The sequence below is a fragment of the Bactrocera dorsalis genome, chromosome 6, assembly GCF_023373825.1.
Source record: "Bactrocera dorsalis isolate Fly_Bdor chromosome 6, ASM2337382v1, whole genome shotgun sequence".
In the NCBI taxonomy this organism is placed as follows: Eukaryota; Metazoa; Arthropoda; class Insecta; order Diptera; family Tephritidae; genus Bactrocera; species Bactrocera dorsalis.
The window spans coordinates 28,173,522-28,198,465 of record NC_064308.1 but is presented as its reverse complement, the minus strand read 5'-3'; the positions used below and the strand labels follow the sequence as shown (position 1 = coordinate 28,198,465).

The window sequence follows — 24,944 nt, the reverse complement described above, 5'->3', positions numbered from 1 at the left end:
AGAAATAATTAGCATAAGTCAACATATATTTTTAAAGTTTAGAATTTTGTTAGAAATAAACGAGATAATTTATAAATGATTTACAGTCACAGCGCAGCCTCGCTACCAGGCAAAAACCCCTTTGTTCAGAATAATAATTAAAACTTGGCATCTTTGTATTACAAAAATCATACATATGTGTACTGTGTATTAGGTTGTAATTAATACTTTTTTAATGTGTAGTTAAACTAATATTTTTAAAAAAATATTCACACGTATTGATTAAGCAATATCCAATTACCGGCTTATCTTTAATCGAGTAGCCAGTTGTGGAGAAGGCAGAAACAGGTTTCTCAATTATAATCTAAATATACTAAATTAATTTGATTATGCGAAAAGGGTTTAATTGCTTCATATAATTGGTTTGGATTTATAAATATAATGCGTGGCTTCGTGAACAAGCTATTTTATATTGATCAATTCGAACGACATTGTTACCGATCCTGACGAAACAGTTAAATATTCTGTTGAATTTTTTGAATTCGCTGGTTTATCCTACGAATGCCACCACAGAACTTGCGATTAAATATTGGCTCACTTATCATTTTATTATTAAAAATATTGTTCATCAACTCGCATTAAGATAAAATTAAATAAACCTTATTGATTCTAAAAAAAATGGAGTTTATTTCTCATTAAAGAATAAGGAAATTATTTTATTATTTGTGATTACAGTATGTATATTTAATATCCTAATAGCTTAAAACATCAAAAAGCATTTGGATCATTTCTATATAATATTGAGGAGTACAAACAATTCATGTAAGTTATAAATGAATAACTTTACATAATAAAGAAATGCAGTTAGATAATGTATATTTAATTTTAAAATCTAAACTGAAACGAATAATGCGGTTAAAAATATAATTAAATATGTTTATTTGCACATCCAAGATATCTCTTAGTATGCGCAATATATAAAATTGTTTAAAATAAAAAGAACAATAGTGTTGCATAGTGTATAAAAGTGAACATAGTTCTAATATACATATGTGCATTTCTCCTCGGATTCAGGATGTTAAAAATTGTACAATATCATATAATAAGAAATTATAATGTTCCAATATACATAGGTACTTGTACATACGTAGGTTAATTTTTGTTCGTGTGCAGGATGATAATGATATTGCAATAAAAAGACAAATTAAAGATGTGATTTAACGCATTTAGTCTAAACTGAATAGGAGGATTATCTTGATCTTGTAAAACCCTTGAACGGTGCACGTATTGCAAGACACCCGTCGTTCAGGGAATGGTCACGAGGCAGAGAACGTAAAAATAGTGCTATCCAACTCGTACAAGATGAGCGCGTTTCAATTCCGGCGACTCGAAAATAGCAGAATTTAGTATTTTAACGTTAAATGAGAAAAATGTTAAGCAATGGAAGCTAACGAATTCGTATATTTTTTGTGCGTAAATGACTGCAAACAATTTATAGATATGTACAGCGTTGGACAAAACTCATTATTTCACTTCATTATTTTTTTACAAAAGAAACAATTCAATTTAATTTTACAACCTTTATGTAAAATTCATAAATTATAACAGAAGGGAAAAAAGTAAGAAAATAGTACGACATATGAATATGAAAATAAATTACGTTTTAAATTAATATTTTATTGGGTAGCGACTATTTTTAATGATTTCAGTACATCTTATAGGAATAAATGAATTAAATTACTAATTTGTGTGTCATTTACTCCATTCCAGGCTCGTTTCAAGGTATCAGTCTGCTTGTTTTTATTACCTTGGACCTGTTCCCTGCTAATCTGCCTGTTGACAATTTGTCATAAGTTTTCAATCGGGTTTATGTCAGGGGACTGGGCGGGACATCTCATAACATAAACTTGTGTTTCTAAAAGCCTATCCTTCACAACTTCAACGTGTGGATGGGGTCTTTGTCGTGTTGAAACTGCTGCATTTTTTGTATAGCGTGGGGTATCATTTGAGTATAGTTTTATATTGGAACCTATCAATGTTCCCTTCTATTTTGTAATTAGGTCCTACTACCTGACCAGGAAAGCATCCCCACGCCATTATATTACTCCCACCATGCTTTACTGTACCTGTACTGTCGACGGTCTAAACGTTTTCCTGTTTGGACTGATCTGAAAACAATACTGACTTCAATTGTTCTACAGACCAATTGATATGCAGTTTCAGAATTTCCAAACCTGTTAGTCTATTTTTTTTTAATATACGATTTTTTTCGCAGCACGGAAGCTAAATAGACAAGCATCAACGGCGCGTCGTTCTCCTGTGCGCGTACTCACACCGGGTTGTATGCTATCAACAACGTTTTTTGCTGATATATTTTCTAAATTCGCACACTATTCTCAAGTCATTCTTCAACGAAATGACTCTAGGAGTCTAAGTTTTTTAACGGTTCAGCTTTGTTCTTGCGTAAAATAGCAGAAATAGTTGATTTCTCCAGAGATTTATTGCAAAGCACCTTTTGCCGCACACCTTTTGTGAATTCGCTTACAATTAGTAATTTAAATTCAGTTGAATGTAATGAATTTTTATCTAAAACGATTTTTAGTAACTTTATTCGGCAAATATTTATATATTTCACAACACACCCCTTCTCATTACAGCAAATAATTCGAAGTCTGACCTACGATTAAAAATTCTAAGTACCTGCAAAATTCTTTTTCTGCCAAGAAAAACGGTAATTTAATTCATTGGAAGTGGTTATTTCGACAATCAAAGTGGTAGTCCAATTAGTTATGTCGCACGATTTTTTTACCTTTTGCTCTTCTGTTATAATTTATAAATTTTACATAAAAGAAGAAAAATTAAATTGAATTGTTTCTTAATATAGAATATGCGATCTTTCTTTTGTAAAAAAAAAAAACAAAATATTCTTTTATTGCATCTATGTATGTAAAAAGTTATGACGGCAAAGCAAAAAATATAAACATACTATATTGCCTCTGCGAATGATAGGCACCTTGTCGTGGGGCAGCCGCTTAATCTAGGGTACTATGCGACTCCCGTGCCCATTGAATGATTTGCAGCCTGGAGGTTAATTCTGCTGTACTCGAACGGAGCATTCCCAACACCCGGCCGGCTGGTGCTCATAAAGCTCTGGCGTGGCAGATCTTTAAGTTCCCCTATAAAAACGTAGAACTAACAGCTTACCGTACCCCCTTTACCAATACAGCGTCCGGTAGCTGCCCCGTTAACGTAACTCCGACCGCCAGGCGAGGTAGCGAAAAGGCAGCGCCTTCGACTACCCGGTGACAAAACGCGAAGCGGAAGAGCGGCAAATCACGCCACAGAAGCCCCTAGTTCTAAAAAGCTGAAGGCCAACAGCACGAAGGCAGCCGTAGGCCAATCGTCCACACCGATACTCCCTCGGGTAGAGGAGAGACGCCGCAAATATGCAGATGCTCTAAAAGGCATCCAAATGGCTGTACTGACTCTTAAATACCCGGCGAAGATGTTACAGTTGGAGGAGCTCATCGCGCTCCAGGATTTCTATTGGAAGGAGTATTCAGGGGTACTCCATACCCAGCGCCCTTCCATGTGGTCTATTTCAAACGAGCAGGTTGCGAGGTCTGGGTCCATAAAGTTGAGGTTAGAGGCCTCAAACCGGATGCCAATAAGGTAATCTGGGATCTCTCTAGCGAGAGACCTAGAACTAGTTTAGTAGTCATGAACATTGACTTCTTCACCTAGGACCTAGTTGCTGTACATGCCAAGAACAGTGAAGGAGCAGACTTCGTCCTGGCCTCAGCTTATTTTCCTAGATGCATCCACAGCCGCCCGAGAGGCTGTGGGTCGATTGGTGAGCTACTGCAGGCGTTATGCGAACGCCCTTCAAAGGGAATTGGCCAGTACAGACTGCGACACACTAGTTGAGTCCCTTTTAGAATACATAATTAATAGTAACTTAGCTATAAAAAATTTGGGTTGTGAACACAGTTTTGTCACGCTATGTAAGAGAAAGGTGCTCGACATTATTTTGAGTAACGAGCCTGTGAAGAAATTTTCTCACAATGGAGGGTGTCAGCGGAGCCCTCATTGTCGGATCATATAATCTTTAGGTTCCCGCTGAGAGTAGAGGTCAAGCAAAGTGTTACGGGTCCAGGACTGCTATCCCCGTGTTACAAAGTCTTTTCGTGGTCGACCTACTAGTATTGCTAACTGACAATGGGATCCACTGTCAAAATTACGCGGATCACATTATTATAGCCAGAGGTAGATTTAAGGACACTCTCTGTGACAAAGAGGTTTAAACCTTGCAAAAGGGTGGTGTAGTGGTAGACGACCATCGTCCCATTCACGAGAGGTAGGTCACTGGCCGGCCTCAGGAACCTAATACTTGGGAGCAGAGGTAGAGATGACCACCATGGTCTAATATCTTGGTCCCACGCTGAATTCCACTCTGGAAAATTCTGGGGCCGCAGGCCATAGATCACTAGGTGTTTGTACACTATGATGGTGTAAGCGATAATTAAAGAGTTAAGTTGTACTATACCATTGGCCTTTCTTCCAACGGATAGCATAACTAAAAGCGTTAACTTCACCACGAAGTTTAAGTCAAGCGGCACTTAAAGTAGTCTCACCCAATAAAATAAAATACTTGTACCGGAGTGTAGAGGACGGCTGAATAACCTGGCGGAACGTAACCAGGTGTACCTGACCTGGGTGCCTGGTCACAAAGGTCTAGCCGCTAACGAACGGTTGATGAGCTCGCCCGCTCCGCAGCATCCACCAACATGATAGGACCTACAGCCTTCACTGGAGTGGCTACCCACACCATAACTAAGACTACTGGTCGCATTTTACACTTGCCACAGCAACCTGAAGAAGCAGTGAGCCTTAAACACCAGAACACCTACTAATTGACTGCACAAGAGTCTGCAGACGCAGGTTAAAGGCCCTTGGATTCGCTTCGCTAGCACCCAGCAGAATATTAGACTTTATAAATATGCTTGGGCATACATTTTTTAATATCGAGAACCGCCCATACCCACATTAACCCCAAATTTTATGGAAACTCTTTGTAACGATTTTTTTGTATTTGCTAGATAAATTGTACAAAAATTATGTTCTTAATGTATACATACTTCTCAACATCCACCTATGGAGAAACTAGCAGATGTGAGAAGTTTTTGCTTAGCCACTTTGTTTTAATTATATCTTTGCTTTACCTTATTAAACCTAAATATTGCCGAAATCTATCATTCCAAATATTAAAACCGAATTTTTTCCAAACAAGAAATAGCATAAGTCAAAATAATGGCTGCAAAATATTTGTTTCTAAATAAAAACCAATAGTTCAAGTTATCCTTATTATGTCGGTGGATTTTTAGTAACCGTGGTTTTTCATACGTTGGAATTGGTTCCATTCGCCATGGATAGGAGCGTTTCCAATGGCGTATCATCTCAAAGCTCTACCACAATTACTTCTCATTTTGGAATGGAAAGGCTGCAAAGCTCCTAAGGTCACTCCACAAGTTTTCAATCGGGTTGATATTGGAGAATTGACAAGGATTTTGCATACAGGTTATATGTGTCCCCGAATCACTCACATACCAACGTCGATGTGTTTGACGTCGTCATCCGTTTGATAATACCATAATAAGGGAGCAGAACGTTTCGCAAAATATCGGTGAGTTTTAGGTTTGTCATCACTGGAGCAACTCTTAGCAGCAGGGTTGCTCCGCATCCTCCTGATCCGTGTTGGCAGCGAGTTCAACTCCAACCCAGAGGAATGTTTCTGCTGCTTCGTTTCTTCTCCCGAGTGACCAACAAAGGACCTCTACGATCAATATAACCTCAAAAAAGCATAGCTCTTAACTCTTGGTTCCTCGCAGTACGTCACATCAGTCTAGCGCAATTCTTGTACTGGCTGGTGTCACTTGCCTACTTGTTCCGGTCTGCGCACCACACGTGAGATATTTAGTAGTGGTGCATGTGAAGGACAAGGAACGTTCGAATTTTACCCTTCCATACTATGCTGCTCTTGGCAGCGGAGAAGAATGGTAAAAGAAAGATAACGTCGTATCAACAAATAGAGAACTTAGGGTAAGACCTTTCTCTATGAGACGGCGTTACAAAGTTGGTAAACTTCCCAAAATTTGAAGTGATTCCACACTCGATCTACTACTGAAGGGCAGCATCATCCAGTGATACACTGACGGCTTGAAAACAGCATCTTTCAAGCAAAAGTCTTTCCTATTAGACAGTGTGCATATCGTTATACTTAGTGATAATCAAGCGGCACTAAAAGCGACCTTAGCCTATGATATGACTTCTTGTGCAAGCTGCCGGTTTGTGACATGGAACCGGAAACTGCAGATCACCTGATTCTACATTTCCCAGCAATTTGTAGACGCAGGCTCAAGGCCCCTAGATTCATCTACGTCTGTACTCCTTCGTCCAGTTTGTTGTTCTAACGGCTATCTAATCACCGTTAGGATGGTAAGGACTATCCAAGTTGGTGTCGACGCTACCTAGCGGGAGGCCCAGGAAACGTGCTGTTTCGAGGGGGTCGGACCAAAGGTAAAAGGTGTCAGATGGTGGGGTTGGCGGGGCACGCAAAGAGGTGGCTAGTGTCATGCGGAGACTCATTGCACGCAGGACATATGTTGGCGATGTCGGTGTCTATTATGGACAAGTAGAATTTTAATCTGCTACAATATCCAGAACGAAGCTGCGCAAGGGTCAGTCGCGTTTCTCGCCGCAACTCGACCTCTTCGTCTGTAATGGGTAGTGATTAAAGTCTTGTATTGTGACATTTTAGCTTCTTTTCATTCATAAAAAAAGATATAGCATTTCGAATGCAGGTGGGTTATATTGCCCCAGTAGGCGCGAAAGGGCTAATGACACTTCGAACATCGTCATCGACGAAAGTGGTACGCAGTTTTTTAGCATTTTGCGCAGCCATCGGGTTCGATTGGTTTCATTTGAGCGGCCGTTTAACTTGGTTTCTAGTCAGAATGCGAGTGATATTTCCTGGAGATATCGGTCCTGCTAAACGCTCACCAAAAGCTCCAACCTCAGCCACAATATACCCATGTCCGCAATCTCTGATGAATACCAGGTCTTATTCGGTGCCTTTTCTTTTAACTCCAAAATAAAAACATGTTCGTCGACACCAATGCTTTTAGCTTCCATGGCCTGTCGCAACCGTGATTGGAATTCAGCATTTATTTCATTAGTAGCCAACCACCACCTCCTTTTGCGAATAATTATTTCCTTGGAAATCTATTTGACAATCCCGTTTCCGATACGAATTGTAATGTTTTTCTCGATAATTCAGTTACCTTCTAAATCAATCTTCAGGCGATCACTGGATTGTTAAATTAAATTTCCAATTTAATGAATATACACTTGTTTTAATTTCTAATTCCAACAACTTAACGCTTTATCTTAGCTTTCAGCTTCTTACTTCAACTTTAACTATTTATTACACGGCAACACTCGAAACTAGAAGGGTGTCTGCTGCACTATTCGGCAGCTGTTGTATAGATCTTTAAGAAAATTAAAAAAATCGAATTTTGTTTTTTAATCTTAAAAATATTCTCAAAAATTTTTAAATCGATCCGAGTAAAATTCTAAGAGATACAACCTTCGGAAGTTCCGCCCTTTAGGCCAAGTCGGTGTAGCAGGTATAGTGCGTTTTTCGTAATACATTTTTGAAGTCGCTGGACACGCTTTCTCGAAAAGTTATTGACCGATTTAGATCGAATTGTGTAAAATAACATTATATAGTTATTTTCATTAGAACTTATTTGTTTAAGCCAATAAATCGCGAAAATTTTACCAAAAAATGCGATTTTTTATTTGAAGTCTGAAAAACAAATTTGTTCGAAACGAGATTTATATACAATACGTCCTAATGGAATATATTTGATTTTTTAATATTAGATGAACCAATAATAAGTTATGCTGTCACCCAGGGAGATGAGGGCTCAACGGCTGAATTTTCAACATTTCTATATAAAAATTTCAGGAGACATTGTTCAAATATGTAACTTTGATATATCATATTATATTTTTGAAATACATATACAATATGATTGTTTACATTAAAAAAAACGTAAATATACCTTTTTTTGTATCTCTGAAACCCTCCTAACCCCGTAACAAAACTTTGCTACTCGTACATTCTCCAACTATGAATTAAACTATCTAGTTCTTCCTGATAATTTACCGTCGATTCGATTTTGTCCTATCGTCCGTGTTCACCACATTCTATACTTTCTTAATTTGAAAAAGTAATATCTAATATTCTTTATCCATACCCATTTTAAACCCGAAACTCCGGACCACGGATCACACATTTCAAACTCTTAGAAGTTGCAAGGTTTAAAGCCAGGGATAACTCACATCTTAGCCGATATAAGCGGTATAAAGTCATTTGGAAGTTCAAAAATCATTATATTCACACAACACCGGGTTCTACGCATCGGTAGGTAGGTAGGTAGGAGTGCAGCCCTATCGGGCTCAATTAGCACTTGATGTGCCATTTTAATACACTGTTCGTAGAACCTTCTGTATCTGCTATTACGTTTCACTTTCTCTCTCAAACCATTTTAAGGTTTCGAAGAAACTACTTATGTCCGATATGCTTTTAGTGAAAATCCATTCAAGTTTTAGCGCTTGATGGATTCCAAGTGTTTAATATCGGATATGTGCTAGAGCTGGGCATTCGCAGAGAAACTGGAAGATTGTTTCCTTGTTCCCTGCTACTCCGCAGGCACGGCAGATGTCGTTGTACGGCAAACTCATTTTGGATGCATGTTCCCCAACTGGCCAGTGTCCTGTTGAGGTACCTGTTACTCTGTAAATACTTTTTCTTGACCTATTTAATAAGTCGTTGGTTCTTTTCCTGTCATATGTTGGCCATAATTGTTTAGTTATGACGCATTTTGTAATGTTTTTCCACCTGTTATTTGCAACTTGTTGAAATTGCCTAATGATCTCTCCTTTGAGCGATCTTAGCGGGGTTGGTATTAGCTCCGCCTCGGATTCGTTGAGGAAAGCTCCTGCCTTTGCCAACTCGTCTGCTTTTTCGTTACCGAAAATGCTCCTGTGGCCGGGAACCCAGATCAAGTTTAGTTGGAGCTTGTCTTTGATTGAGCTTAGTGCTCTCTTGCAGTTCTGAACTACGCTGGAATTTGTTGTGGGTGAAGACAAGGCCAGGAGCGCCGCCTGGCTATCCGTAAATATAGTTGCTTTATTTATATTCCCGGGATTTCCTAATAGAGCTTCGCAGGCTTTTTCTATGCCTAGTACTTCTGCTTGGAAGATGCTAGCCGGGTTCGGTAGACGTATAGAGGGAGATATGCCTAGATCAGCGGAGAATACCCTCGGGCCTACTCCGCAGCCCATTTTGGACCCGTCGGTATAGACTGAGGTGGTATCCTCCTCTACTATTGAAACTCTTCTCCATTCTCGTCTATATGGTATCCTCACCTGGAAATGTCTATTGAAGTCCAGGTTTGGGAGAATGTTGGGAGGATAACACTATGTCCGTAGTTCTGCTGATTCCAACCTCCCAATTCTTTTATTCTTATCGCCGCAATAGCTGCTGTTTTATGAATAAAAATGTCCATTGGTAGTTGATGCAGGATCACATTGAGCGCATCAGGCGGACATGACCTCATTGCACCAGTAATACCTGCACAAGCTGCTCTTTGTATACCAATTAATTTTTTAATGTTGCAATGTTTTTTTAGCGCTGGCCACCATACCAGAGCTCCATATGTAAGTATAGGTCTTATGACAGCCGTATACATCCACATGATTATACTAGGTTTGAGACCCCAATTCTTGCTGACGATTCTCTAGCAAGTATAGTAGGCCATGTATGCTTTATTTATTCTTTTTTTTTATATTTATTTTCCAGGACAGTTTGGTGTCAATCTCTACGCTAAGTATTTAGCTGTGGGGGATAGAGTGAGTGTTGTACCGTTTAGTACCGGAAATTGAAACTGAGGTTTTTGGTTCTGCTTGTGAATAGCATTAATTCTGTTTTGTTAGGGTTAACTCTTAGTTCATTGTTCTTAGCCCATAGGTTTAACCTTCGTAGAGCTCTTTCCATAATCTCGCTGACTGTTGAAGGATACATGCCTAATACCAACAACACTATATCGTCTGCATACGCTACTGCTTTCACTCCTCTACCGTTTAGTTAAAGGAGTATTTCGTTCAGCGCTACAACCCATAGAAGCAGAGAGAGGACCCCCCATTGAGGCGTCCCTCTACTCACATAACTTGTTTGTGTTGCAGCGCCGTTTGAAGCTATAATCTTCCTATTCTCAAACATCGGTAGTATCCATCTGCACACAGTGTCATCTATGCCACCATGCGCCAGAGAATTAATTATCGCATTTACTTCTATGTTATTGGAGGCGCCCTCTATGTCTAAAAAAGCAGCCATGGTGTATTCTTTGTGGTGCAGTGATTTTTCAATTATACTTATCACCTCGTGAAGGGCAGTTTCGGTTGATCTGCCCTTTATGTACGCATGTTGGGACTTCGATAACTTCTCCGCCATTATTGTTCTTACATGTAGATCTATTAGCCTTTCCAGTACTTTCAGCATAATGCAGGCAAGGCTTATAGGTCTAATATCCTTGGCATCCTTGTGTGTTCTTCTGCCTGGTTTTGGAAGGAACACAACTTTACTTTTTTTTCACCTTCTTGGGATGTAAGATAGTTGAATGCTACCTTTGTATATATTTTCAAGCCTTTGCACCATTGGTTCTACCAGTTTTTGCAGCATTATGGGCATAATCCCGTCAGGACCTGCCGATTTAAATGGTGCAAAACTTTTTATGGCATATTTGATTTTTCGTTTGTCTACTATTTATTTGGCTTCAATAGTCAGCTACGTTCGGCGGTGGTTCTGGTTGAACCCTCGTTAAAGGTGTTTGCTGACTCCCGGGGAAGTGCGTTGTAATAAGTACCTCCAGAGACTTTTTTGCCGAGGAGGTTCAATCATTTCCCTCCGTCCTAATATAGGCAGTATTACATTGTCTTTGGATAGCATTTTACTCAGCCTTGCGGTTTCTCTGCAACTTTCTCTCGATGTGCAGAAAGATCGCCATGAGTTTTTTTAGCTTTCCTGACTGCTTTTTTGTATCTTTTCATAATATCTTTATATGGCTGCCATATTTTGGTTCTAGAACTCTCATTGAAAGCTTTCCTTAGTTGTGTCCTCAAATTCTTGAGCTCACTGTTCCACCAAGGAAGAGACTTTCTCTTTTTCAAAACTGTTAGCGATGCTGATTTATTGAAAGTTGTGGTTAAGATTTTTTCCAACTTCTCTACTTCTGAATCTAGTTCCTCAGGATTTCTGATACTCTTATTGCCTCCCTTTTCAAGGCATTTTGTTGCTATACTGGTAAATTTTCCTCATGCCGTTCTTCTAGGGTTCCGGTATTTGAGAGGCGCACTGTACTTCTCGCGGATGCTGAAGAGTATCCAGGAGTGATCCGACATGGAAGGCTCATCGCATACCCTCGAGCTATCAACAACGAGACTGCCTGTGTCTGTTGATAGCGTGAGGTCAATCACTTCCTCCCACCCCGGAATTGGGCGAGGTTTTATCCGGCCAAGGGCTGTTATTTCGGTGATCTAACCCCGTTTAAATCGGTGAATATTAATTTAAATTTGTCGTCGCTTGAGCAACACCTTGCAGCAGGGTTGCTCCGTATCCTCTTGACTCGTGCTAGTATTGAGTCCAACCGTGGCCCGGAGGAATTTTTCTGCTGCGTTCGCGCTAAAAGGATCCATTCAAAACTTTACCTCGGTCAGGTGTAATACATACAATGGATGTAGCCATCTTAAGACCTGCTCAGGCTTTAAGACACACAGGGAGTGGACCACAAGTTATGTGGCCCCATGTTGCCACCGTCAAACGACATCCTGCCTGTCAAAAAATTCTGCACATCGACCAAGGTTTCCCACCAGAATTACGGGCACCTGTAATAGCTCTCGACCGTTATTACCATTGCTAGTGGTGGTCGGGTAAATAGTGTAACCTGGCGACCTATGCTAACTCTCGCATCAGACCACCTGCCCATAATTATCTCTATCGAGAAACCTCCCGATTTTGTTTCTGTGGACAGCCGTACTTTCGTTAACTTTAACAAAGCTAATTAGGTCAGCTTCACAGAATTTGCTGAGAACACATTCAACGCTTTACCCATTCCTACCAAAGTATTCGATGGCGAACGTCAATTCCGCAAGGTGATCGTAGCAACTACCGCTCGTTCCAGCCCGGCTGTAAGATTGCGGAACTCTGTCCTATATTCCTAGCCGAAGTAGTTGTTTAAGCACATAAGCGCGAAACCTTACGCCATGCCGATCCTGGGGATCCCCGAATAAGTGATCTCAATTTGGAGATTCGGTGATTGATAAATCAACATAAGCGGACAAAATAGATAGACCTTAATTCCTGCAACCTCTCCACCGGTGAGAGTAAGTTTTGGTCTACTGCCAAGGTTTTGTCTAATACGAAGAGACATGATGACCGAGTTTAAGTTCAGTTCAATGGTCATGCATTTTCGGACCCGAAAAAGAGCGCGAACTATTTTAGCCGGCAGTTTACACTGCACCCTTCGGCAGACAAAGCTAAACGATGTGTTAACCGACGGCTACGCAAAATGCCAAAAGACTGCGCACCACTAACTTTCACCGATGAGGAGGCTCAGAATGTCATCAACAAAGCGAAATCGCCGAATCCATTGGCCCTAATGGAGTCAATGACCTGATGGTTGCTTATACTAAAACATCTAGGCTCGACGGGATTTAGCTACCCCACCAAGGTCTTCAACCCGCCGCTAACCACTCTCCAAATACCCGAAGACACCTTATGTTGTTGTTGTTGTAGCGGCAGAGTTCTTATGTCGAATATGTCGGTCAGGGTAGGAGTTAAATATATATAATATATAATTGCTTGGATTCCGATCCTCTGGTTGATGATTTACAGCTTAAAGTATTTCCCTGGCTTTGATTCTTACAATCTTTAAAAGTATAAAATTTTCGGTTGCACTCGAACCCTTACTTGTATAGCTCATATATAATGATCTTAACACGGTAACAGTGCGAAAATGGACGGAATCAAACAACCACCTTTGAATTTAAGTACCTATACTTTACTTCTTACCGCAAATATATTCTGGAATAATCCTTTCCTGACCATGGTATGTCTATGTGTCAAAAATATCACTATATCCCGTAGCTCCCATATACCTAACACAACGTTTATCCAACTTCCAGGTGACCTTGTACTGTACATATTGGTCAACATGTGAGCTATATCAATGAAAATGAAACAGTGTGTTTTACTCATAACAATGTATCTTTGTGCCCAAAATGGATAAAATTGAGCGAAAACTTCCTGTAGTGCCCATTTAATAAACATATAACTTCCGTGTGACTTTACTCCTTATGATTGGGAGTAGTAGGTGAGTTACATAATTGAATCTCTAAACATATTATTATTATGTGTCGTTTTAATAATAATAAAAGTATATAAAATCGCCACCTACAATACCCATATTCTAGATATGTATAATGATTTTAATTTTTGTTGGTGTTGTTGTTTTAACGGTTATTCAATCCCCGTTAGGATGGTAAGGATTATCCAAGTTGTCGTCGACGTCATCTAACGAGAGGCGCAAGAAACATGCTGTTTCGACGGCGTCGGACCAAAGGGAAAAGGGTGTCAGATGAGTGGGGTTGGCGGGCGTGGCAAGCAAAGCGGTAGGCAGTGTCATGTGGAGACTCATTGTACGCAGGACATATGTTAGATATGTCGGGGTCTATTCTGGACGAAGTTCAATCTGCTACAATATCCAGAACGAAGCTGCGCAAGGGTCATTCTCGTTTCTCGCGGCAACTCGAGCTCTTCGTCTGCAATTGGCGGTGATTTGACTCCAAGAACGCCAGTCACTGGAAGGGAGTCAGGGAAGGCGTTGATAGCTCCGCTATGAATGGCGGTCAGTGTTTGGCGGTAGTTGCGTCCGAAATCCGGTCGGCGTATTGTTCGATGTCGTCAACGTAATTAAGGAAAGACCTCTTGATGTTCCTAGGAGGCGGTTCCGCTCCAAGCAGGTGGCAGCAGGGGTGATTTCTGACAAGTATGTAGCTTCTTCATCTGCGTTCCACTGCATTCAGGCGACCATATTGGTGCGACGTAGTTGAGGACCGGCCGGCAGATTGCCTTGTAAGTTGCCAACAACTAGCGACTTCAGGATTTTGTTGCGGCTCTGTACCTTGGCGATAATCGCGGTCGTATGGGGAGAGAAGGAGCATAGACTATCGAAGGTTACGCCTAAAATCTGAGGGTTATTGACAGTCGGAATTTTGACGCCATCGACTGCAATCTTAAGTTCAAGTCTATACTCCTTCGTCCATTTCGTAAATATGGTCGCTGTGGATTTGGTGGGGGAAAGTGTGAGGTTCCGTGCAGTGAGGAAACGAGGAAGGTCGGCGAGGAAGTTGTTTACCTTCGAACACATGCCATCGATTCCATTGCCCGATATCAATATCGTGGAGTCATCAGCGTACGATGGAATGGAAACCCCCTCTGGTGGTTGCGGGAGTTTCGAGATATAGAAGTTAAACAGTAGCGGGGAGAGGACACCACCCTGCGGAACCCCCTGTTTAATTCTTCTCAGTTTAGATTTTACACCTCGAAATAGTACGGATGACTGTCGACCGTTCAGATAGTTCATGGTCCACCACTTTAGCCCTGGAGGGAGCGTAGTTTTTTCAATGTCCTCCAATAGCGTTGAGTGGTTGACCGTGTCAAAAGCTTTTGACAGGTCCAACGACACGAGTATCGTTCTTTCGCAGGGTGGTTTCTGGTTGAGGCCACGAGCTATCTGAGCGTTTATGACGCGAAGTGCTAAGGTGGTGCTGTGCACTTTTCGGAATCCATGCTGGTGGCTGGCTAGGCTCAGGTGGTGAGTGAAAGTCGGGAGTAGCAAGGCCTCAAGTGTCTTCACTACTGGGGAGAGGAGAGTTATCGGTCGATAAGATTCCCCTTTGTTGGCGGGTTTCCCAGGTTTCAGAAGTGGGACCACTCTTCCGATTTTCAACACATCGGGTATTTTGAAGAGTGGTCAGCGACAGGTTGAGGACCTTGCTGAGATATCTTACTCCCGTCGAGCCTAGAAGCTTTAGCATTAGCATGTTGATTCCACCAGGGTCAATGGATTTGGAAGATTTTGCCTTGTTGATGACACTGTGAACCTCCTCATCGGTGAAAGTTAGTGGCGCGCGGTCGTTTGGCATTTTGCGCAGCCGTCGGTTAACACATCGTTTAACTTTGTCTACCGAAGGGTCCAGTGCAAACTGCCGGCTAAAATAGCTCGCGCACTTCTTCGGGTCCGAAGAGGCATGGCCATTGAATTGAACTTCAACTCGGTCGTCATGTCTCTTCGGGTTAGACAAAGCTTTGACAGTAGCCCAAAGCTTACTCACACCGATGGAGAGGTTGCAGGACGACTTCAGGTGATCTATCCATTTCGGCCGCTTATGGTAGTTTACCAAACGCCGAATCTCCAAATTAAGATCCCTTATTCGGGGATCCGCGGGATCGGCATGGCTTAAGGTATCGCGCTCGTTAGCTAAAACGGCTACTTCGGCTGGGAAATTGGGGCGGATTTCCGCTATTCTTCCAGCCGGTATGAAGCGAGCGGTAGCTGCTGCGATCACCTTGCCGAAGCGACGTTTGCCAACGACAACGTCCGTAGGAATAGGTAGAGCGTTGAAGGTGCTCTCAGTGAATTCTGTGAAGCCGACCCAATTAGCTTTGTTAAAGTTAATGAAGGTGCGGATGTCCACAGAAACAAAATCGGGAGGCTTTTCGATCGAGATAATTATGGGCAGATAGTTTGATGCGAGAGTTAGCATAGGTCGCCAGGTTATGCTGTTTATCAGACCACCGCCAGCAATGGTAATATCTGGCGAGCTATTGCTGGTGCCCATAACTCTGGTGGCGGCTTCGTCATACATTGTGCAGAACGTCGAATCGTCAATCTGTTCTGCCAGCTCCATCCTCCTACGATCATTTGCGCGTTAAAGTCGCCTAGTACCAAACTGATATCCTGTAGGGCAACATGTAACTGGGAGGATGTATAAGTTATCGCGAAGAAACGACACACCCTAATTCCCGTCGTAATAAGAGCCTACCACTCTGCACATGTCGCTAAGTCAGCACATTTTGCGTGAGAACATTGGCCAGACATCTAAGTAAACAAACACCATGCACGAGGCGCAAGGTCAGCAAAACGTCAGCAGAGGAGCTACAACGCGATGCGGGTTGGTGGCTTGAGCTAAGTTAGGAATAATTTAAATGGCACTTTATACTTGACAACTAAGCCGTGATGACGGCAAATAAAATAACTTCAAATTGAATAATACATTTGAATAATTGGCGCCCAACGTGGGGCTCGCGAGTGAAAAGTTTAATAGAAAAATATAAAGTTCTTAACTCGACTCGTGTAACTACGACAGTTGGCTCACTTAAAATCGACAACAATCAACTACTTGGACTCAGCGTGGACTTAAAGAAGAGACAACCTTTGGCCCGATCAATTAACCGGAAGAACCTGAACCTAATTTTAATCTATTCAAATCCAATGGAAGGGTAAGTGAGATGCTCGTTTCCTGGAATAAATATAGCAATAATTGTGAATAAAATAAAGGAAAGTGACAGAACAAAAATTAATGAGTGAAGGTCTGGAAGACCTTTTTAGAAATTTAAAGTTAGGAAGTCAGAAAGCAAATATGAACACGGAACAAATAACCGAGTTAATTAAGGCGGAAGTTAGAAGTGCTTTGGCAGCACAAAGGTTGGAGTTCGATAGGAAGTTAGGAGCAATCCAAAACCAGGTGACAGGCAGCAGGCCAAAGGTAGAAAAATATCTAAAGGTATCTGTAAATCCACTAGTGACATGTGACATAACGCTTGATGCTATCAAATCACTTCCAGAATTTCATGGTCACATAGGCACATATGTGTCATGGCGCGAGGCGGCGCATAACGCTTATGAACTGTTCAAAAGGTACGATGGCAGTGAACGACACTACCAAGCAGTTATCATTTTGAGGAACAAAATAATAAGAGCAGGAATTATCTACCTTAAGACAGGGTTCTAGGTCCTGTCTGGAATTCTACGATGAGGTAGAAAAGAAGCTAACGTTACTAGCTAATAAGACTATAATGTCTTACGAGAGTAGCGTGGCAGAAATTATAAACGAGAAATATAGGGCAGATGCCCTAAGAGTTTTCATTTCCGGCTTAAGGAAGCCCTTATGCGACATTCTTTTCGCCTCACGGCCGTCTGACCTTCCGTCTGCTCTTGCTTTAGCACAGGAGGTAGACTCAAACCATGAGCGGTATGCGTTCGCGGCCAATTTTGCTGCCAGGAACGTCGAGGGCAACCACATTAAAAAAAATAATAATATAATTTCAAGCCAGAACAACCTTAGGACAAACACTTATGATCCACCCTCAGCTCATAAGAGCCCACACTACTATAGTAATAGGCAGTACAAACCCGGACATGCACCTCATTTTACGGAAAATCAAAGGGTAAATAACGGACGTGACAACGACAGACTAGTCAGAGCGGAACCAATGGACGTTGATCCATCCTTATCGAAATTTAAACACCAATCGTTTGACAGAGACCGAGGTGCCTATCAAGGAAACAGTAATAGAATGCAACAGGGCTATCAACAAAAACGTCCAGCAAATTCTGGACGTTACACAGGACCACAGATCCAACGTGTTAATCATCTGGAGGAGGAAGTTGAGCTACAGAGTGAATCATTGTACGGTGCAGAAGCCGAACAAGCGGCGGATGACGTAAGTTTAGATCAACTTAATTTTTTAGGGGAAGGTCCCTCCTACCCTGGATTTCAAAGTTCCTAGGAGGGAAAGAAGTGAAACTCCTTATCGATACTGGTGCGTCGAGGAGTTATATGAAACCAACACCGGCTTTAAGGACACAACATTTCAGGGACACATTCTCTGTAAAATCTATTCACGGGGTTACTTCTATCATGGAAAAATGCTACATGAAAATATTTGGCGTAGTGGCAGAATTTTTCATCTTACCGGACTTAACATCATTTGATGGCGTGATTGGGCTCGACATACTAAACAGGGTCCATGCGAACATTGACCTTAAATCGAATACAATAAATCATGATTTTGGTGAGGAGGAAATCTTCTTCATTTCCAGTCATGACGTAAGCCATCTTAGGCTTCAAACAAATCTAGTACCAACAGACGTTAGGGAAGATTTTTCTAGAATGATCAAAAGGATGAATAGGGTTTTTGCTGACCCCAATGAGGCACTACCGTACAATACAAAGGTGATAGCAACAATTCGCAACTCAAGATTATACCCGTACCCACTGAGTGTAGCGGATTTCGTGGACAAAGAAATCAAGGATTTGTTAGCAAATGGAGTTATCCGGCCATCAAGATCACCCTTTAACAACCCTATATGGGTGGTAAAGAAAAAGGGGGTAGACGAAAACGGACAGGCGAAGCAGAGATTAGTTATAGATTTTCGGAAACTCAATGAAAAAACTATCGGTGATAAATACCCAATTCCCGACATAACAGGAATTCTTTCCAATTTGGGTGGTAGTAAATACTTCACCACTTTGGACTTAAAATCTGGTTTCCATCAGATTAAACTATTGGAGCGTGATAGGGAAAAAACAGCTTTCTCTGTCAAGAATGGCAAGTATGAATTTTGCCGGTTACCTTTTGGATTAAAAAACGCGCCGAGCATCTTTCAACGCGCCATAGACGACGTATTAAGAGAGCATATTGGGAAAAGCTGTTTTGTCTATGTAGACGATGTTATTATTTTTTCGGAAGACAAACAGCAGCATCTGAAAGATATAGAATCAATTTTAAATGAATTATTTAGGGTCAACATGAGAGTGTCAGTTGAAAAATCCAAATTTTTTAGGACTGAGGTCGAATACCTGGGGTTCTTAGTTTCACAAGGAGGAATAAAAACGTGTCCAGACAAAGTCGACACAATACGAAGTTTCCCTGAGCCCACCACTCTAAGGGGACTCAGATCATTCCTAGGTCTAGCGGGTTATTATAGATGTTTTATAAGGGATTTCGCTAGAATATCAAAACCATTGTCGAGCATCATGAGAGGCGAATACGGTCGAGTTACTGCGTCCCAATCAAAAAAAATCAGAATTGATTTGACGGACGAACAGAAAAAGACCTTCGAAACAATTAAAGAAATTTTAGCGTCAGAGGATGTAACCCTGACGTATCCAGATTTTAACAAACAATTCGACCTAACTACTGACGCGTCGGCTCATGCTATAGGCGCCGTCCTCTCTCAGGAGGGTAAACCGATTACCATGATTTCTCGCACTCTGTCCGGGAGCGAGGAGCATTACTCTACCAATGAAAGGGAATTGTTAGCTATTGTATGGGCATTGAAAGCTCTTAGAAACTACCTGTACGGCGTAACAAAACTTAATGTTTATACTGACCACCAGCCGCTGACCTTTGCGGTTTCGGATGGGAATCCTAATTCGAAAATTAAAAGATGGAAAGCCTTCATAGACGAATGCAACGCAAAGCTAATCTACAAACCAGGAAAGGAAAATGTGGTGGCAGACGCTCTATCTAGGCAACATATAAATGCTTTAGATAACACGAGCATCGAGACAATTCATAGCGAGGAATCATCAACCCATACAATTGAAAGATCGGAAAAACCGGTAAATTGCTTCCGCAACCAGATTATTGTGGAGGTAGGTACAGAACCTCAAAGAAAAACTTTTATAATTTTTGGAAAAAAGACAAGGCATATCATTTCTTACCGAGAAAAAGGCGATTAAAACAATTTGTGGGAAATTGTCGAACTTGCTCGCGGGCGAAGTATGATCGGCACCCAAAGAAGCAGCTTATTGCTCAAACGCCCATACCAACATATTGTGGAGAAATTCTTCACATTGACATATTTTCTACCGGGTCCAAGTTCTTCTTGACGTGCATCGACAAGTTTTCAAAATTTGCGATAGTACAGTCGTTGAAATCAAGAACGATAGTAGATGTCAAACCACAGCTCCTTCAGTTACTCAACATGTTTTTCGGTACTCGAATAGTTTATTGCGACAATGAGAAGTCGCTGAATTCACACAGCATCAAAGCTACATTAAAGAATCACTTCAATATCGACATTGCGAATGCTCCACCACTACATAGTACATCAAATGGTCAGGTGGAGCGATTTCATAGCACACTAATGGAAATAGCACGATGCCTTAAACTTGACAAAAATCTTGATGATGTTGAGGAAATTGTCCTTTTAGCTACGATTGAGTATAACAGGTCCATTCACACAGTAACGGGGATGAAGCCCCTTACCGTATTTCGTTCAATTAAAGATGACAACCAAATACCATGCCGCTTAAGAAACGCACAGGAAAGAGAACTAACAACTCATAATAAGAACAGGCAGGATAGGGAGTTCCCTGTTGGAGAAAAAGTACTTGTTAAAAATAACAGGAGACTAGGCAATAAGCTTACGCCTCTTTATACTGAGGAAGAGGTGGAAAAAGACATGGGTACAACAGTTTTAATAAAAGGGAGAAGGGTCCATAAGGACAACCTTCGTTAAACTTAATCTAGAACCTAGGCGTTTCTAATGATAAACAATTAACAAAAAATTTCATATATGTTTTTAGGATTTTCATAATTTTGGCCATATCAATATCGGTAACGACAGGAAGGTTAATCGACTATACCAATGCAAGGTACATTCCGGTGGTCGGTGAGGACCTTGTAATTTGGGAAAATTCAGGACACATCAAGCATGTTACCAACTTGACACTTTACGAATTACTGAGAGACGAGACAATTAATGCCACAGACCACTTTCCTCAGTCACATATGAGGAAGTTACTAGACGCGGACATAAACCAGATAAGTCGACTGATACAAATGATAAACGCTCACCACAGACAGGCGAGAAGCCTGAATGCCCTAGGGACAGTCCTGAAATACATTGCTGGAACTCCTGACCATGACGACTTCAATAGATTAATGAGCACAGAAGAACAGCTAATTAACTCGCAGGACAGACAGTTTACCATAAACACTCAAGTACAGAAAGAAATCAATAACCTTACCATTACAGTAAATAAAATCCTGAAATTAACAAAAGAAAGAGAAATAAACACCGGTCACCTTTATAACATACTACTGGCTAGAAACAGAGCAATTATTACAGAATTAAATAACATTATAACAGCTGTCACTTTCGCCAAAATCGGGGTCTTAAGTCCCATTCTCTTAGACAGTAACGAAATAAATTTCATAACAGGAGACGAGCACTTCACTGACCTTACCGTGGCCGATGTTATGGCAGTAGCTAGAATTAAGATATTACAGTATAATAACATAATTTACTTTTTAATAAGATATCCGATTCCTATGTTTAGATGTAAGAAAATTACTATTTTACCGGTAGCTCATGGCCACCAAATCCTGCACCTAGAAGAATCCATCTTAGCCAAGTGTTATAACCATACCGTAGCCGTAAAGAACTGCAGCGACACAACACCAACGTTTTGCTTACCATCTCCGACTACATCATGCGCTCTGCAACTACTGACTCGCAACACCGCTAATTGCAGTACAACATTTAACAACCTCACACCAATTTCACCGATAAGTGACGGCCTTGTTGTCATCAATGACCAATTGGCTGTCATCGAGGAAAATAATGAGGTCCCTATTACGGTCAACGGAACATACCTCGTGGTCTTCAAAAACAACGTAAAGATTAATGGTACGACTTTTTATAACGAAAATTCTACATTGCCTCTAAAACCTGAAACTCCATGGGCTTCTACAATCAACTTGACGCAGCACACAGAAATATTAAGCGCTTCTTACCTTCACCATGTGAATCTAGAGAATGTTCAAAGGATCAATCACCTGCAGCGATCAATCCATTATGGCCACGTTACAGGTTTCTCAGCCATTGGTGTCTTATTAATCATGGCATTCACTGTTTACGTCCTTCTCAGGATAAGGAGGACCAAGAGAGAGATTATCATAGCCAGGTCCGTTGAAACTGCAATTAAAACCGCTTCTTTGAGGACCGAGGACGTTCCCCATTTAGAAGGGGAGGAGTTATCGCGAAGAAACGACACACCCTAATTCCCGTCGTAATAAGAGCCTACCACTCTGCACATGTCGCTAAGTCAGCACATTTTGCGTGAGAACATTGGCCAGACATCTAAGTAAACAAACACCATGCACGAGGCGCAAGGTCAGCAAAACGTCAGCAGAGGAGCTACAACGCGATGCGGGTTGGTGGCTTGAGCTAAGTTAGGAATAATTTAAATGGCACTTTATACTTGACAACTAAGCCGTGATGACGGCAAATAAAATAACTTCAAATTGAATAATACATTTGAATAATTTATATATTAAATATTTCGAGCTCGACATCGCCTGACCGGATAGCTATACCCTGACATTCTATGTAGAGTAGTATCCCTGCGGTGGACCGTGAACTACCTGAGCGGTCGTCAGTCATCCATAGTGTTTCGAGAGAATTCTAAACTGAGAATTAAACAAGGGGTTCCGCAGGGTGTTGCCCTTTCCACGCTATTGTTTAACTTGTACATCTCGAAATTCCCACAGCCACCAGAGGGAGTTTCCATTACCTTGTACGCTGACGTCGGGCAATGGAATCGATGACATGTGTTCAAAGGTAAACAGCTATCTCGCCGACCATTCTGGCTTCTTGAATGCGAACGGCATATATTTGAAGACACGTTTTTCTAGAGATATATTGCATGGATTTCAACTGGGTTTGCTAGTCAAAAGGCAACAAGTTACCGACTACAGCATTGGAAGAACTGCGATGTAGACCTGCAATAGTGTGGGTCGATTCCGGACTATTTTCGTTTCGGGATTTCTAATAGTGCGGAAAAGTTGCCTTAGCACTTCCTGATTCCAATGCAACTTTTTGTTTTGAGATCGGATTGCATCTTCAACCCCAACTCCGGCCTTGAAATTTCGGAAATTCGCCTAAAATCGTGAAATTGTCAAAAAAGTTATTTGTCACGTCATTTGCTACCGAAATGGTATATGTGATCATGGCCGTAGGACGAACCGTTCCCGAGATACGAGCGAAAAGGCGGCGCGCCACAGCGCAAGGTGAAAATTGTTGCAGCTCTCAGCTAACCTGTATTGGTCACCCAGAACCCACCGCGTGTAGGTGGCTGCTCTTCGGGTTCCTCCCAAGCCCAACCCAATTAACCAACCATATGTCCGGCTTGTTTTAGTCTGAATCTGTGTCAAATTTGTTGATAAAATCAGATTTTGTACTAAACTTTGGCACTTGTTGCCTAGATTTCAGTGTATAGCGTATAAAACGATCACGAGATTGGGGGCCAATAACTTTAGAAGATGCCTCTGTCACCAGTTTGACGGTTCTCTCGACTGCCACGGTGTGAGAGGGGAATTCACTAAATTTCCATACCTCTGCAGTGCCACCCGACAGCCTTTTATGAGTTCTTCGTTAGAAACTGAACAAAGAACTGGTGGAACAGTCAAGGTAATAGTCTTCCAGTTAATCATATCGTAATAATTATTAGCTTTGAAATTCAGCTTTGGCACTTTATTACATCTAACCCTTCCATTTACAGTGTCAGAGTCTGCTTCTCTGGCTGCCAGAAGACGGTCAGAAGCCAACTTTCTGACTTCTATCCGTTCGTCAGTCTTCATACTAAGGAGAATGTTTTCTGGAAGAGCAAAGAAAGCATTCTGTTGAATGGATGAATCGACAACCTTGCGAAGTTTAGCAGGTAAGTATCTTGACCTTTGAAGTGCAGCATAGAGATGGCGCGAGCCATCTTTGATTGAACTGTTGAATCTTATTGAGAACCACAAACGTGAGTAAACTGTAAGTATGTACTTGACCAAAATCTTTATTTCCTTTGTTGGTTTGTCAGTAGAAATGTATAATCTCAGAATTCTATTTGCACAGGTGAGCCAGCGAGATTTGCACATGTTACCTGGATGCATCGACGCTAAATCTGAGGAACATTGACCGGAAATAACAGCTTCTGATATTTTATAGAGATAAGCTTGGTCTGTAATGGCCTACCTATTCTTTCTTCTAGTTTCCGAATGATTCCACCTTTCCAACCTGTGTTCCTTGTAAAGGTGTAAAAGTGTTGTCTTGTAAATGTTGCCATATAGCTTGCGTCTCATCCTCAGCTGACCCGGAAGGAAGGCCAAAGACAACCAGATTCCGCTATAAGAGAAATATGTTTCTCTTTGACAGTGTCGCGGTAGTACTTTTCACCTTCGGTGACTTGTGTAAGTGTATTGTATTTGCGGCCGTCAAAATACAGCCCATATACAGAGTCAATACTTTCGGAGTTTTGGAGCTTAACTCCAACACTTTTTTTTGCCCGACTAATCTTGCATTTGTCAGTAACAAAGCTAGTCTGATCCTCTGTTATCAAACCTGCTTTTTTGGCATCCAGAAAAGCAGATGGAACAATCAAAGCCGCTGCTCTATCACTTACTCCAAACCTTTGGGCAGCTAAAGCAGTGTGTTCTAATACTAGTGTGTTTTGTTTGGTTTTAGAGGATGGAAGAGAAAATTCATCATCAGCATCGTTTTTGGAAGAATCCATTTGCGACGCACCTACATTGTTGTCGTCTGTATGAGAGTCTGGCTGATCTGAATGGTCACGTGTTCTAGCTGATACTTTTCTGGTAAGCGTTGATGTTGAATGACATTTTGAAAGCTTTTCTTTACGTTCATTTTTCTTTGTAACCTTTTCTGTTTCAGGTAGATCAAGAAGAAAACTAAATGCATTTACAAGCAGCGATGTCA

General features: G+C 41.3%; 2 protein-coding genes across 4 annotated transcripts in view; both read right to left on the bottom strand.

Moving 5' to 3' along the window:
- The window catches only part of LOC105224889 (ankyrin-3), a 610,175-nt gene that overhangs the window by 113,554 nt on the left and 471,677 nt on the right, over positions 1-24,944 (bottom strand). The gene's annotated exons all lie outside the window — the stretch shown is intronic.
- LOC125779552 (uncharacterized) lies at positions 893-21,138 on the bottom strand. Its single transcript, XM_049460915.1, has 2 exons — positions 15,422-21,138; positions 893-14,901 (listed from the first exon to the last, which is right to left on the bottom strand). The coding sequence occupies exons 1-2, from the start codon at positions 16,072-16,074 to the stop codon at positions 14,184-14,186; spliced, it is 1,371 nt and encodes a 456-aa protein (XP_049316872.1). The 5' UTR covers positions 16,075-21,138; the 3' UTR covers positions 893-14,183.

Bases quoted from the DNA above. Each gene is read 5' to 3' on its own strand.
- LOC125779552 (XM_049460915.1), bottom strand. From the start codon at position 16,074: ATGGAGCTGGCAGAACAGATTGACGATTCGACGTTCTGCACAATGTAT. The intron at 14,902-15,421 runs TGGCCATGCCTC...CGTCATAAACGC, and splicing joins CGAGTTGAAGTTCAATTCAA to TCAGATAGCTCGTGGCCTCA.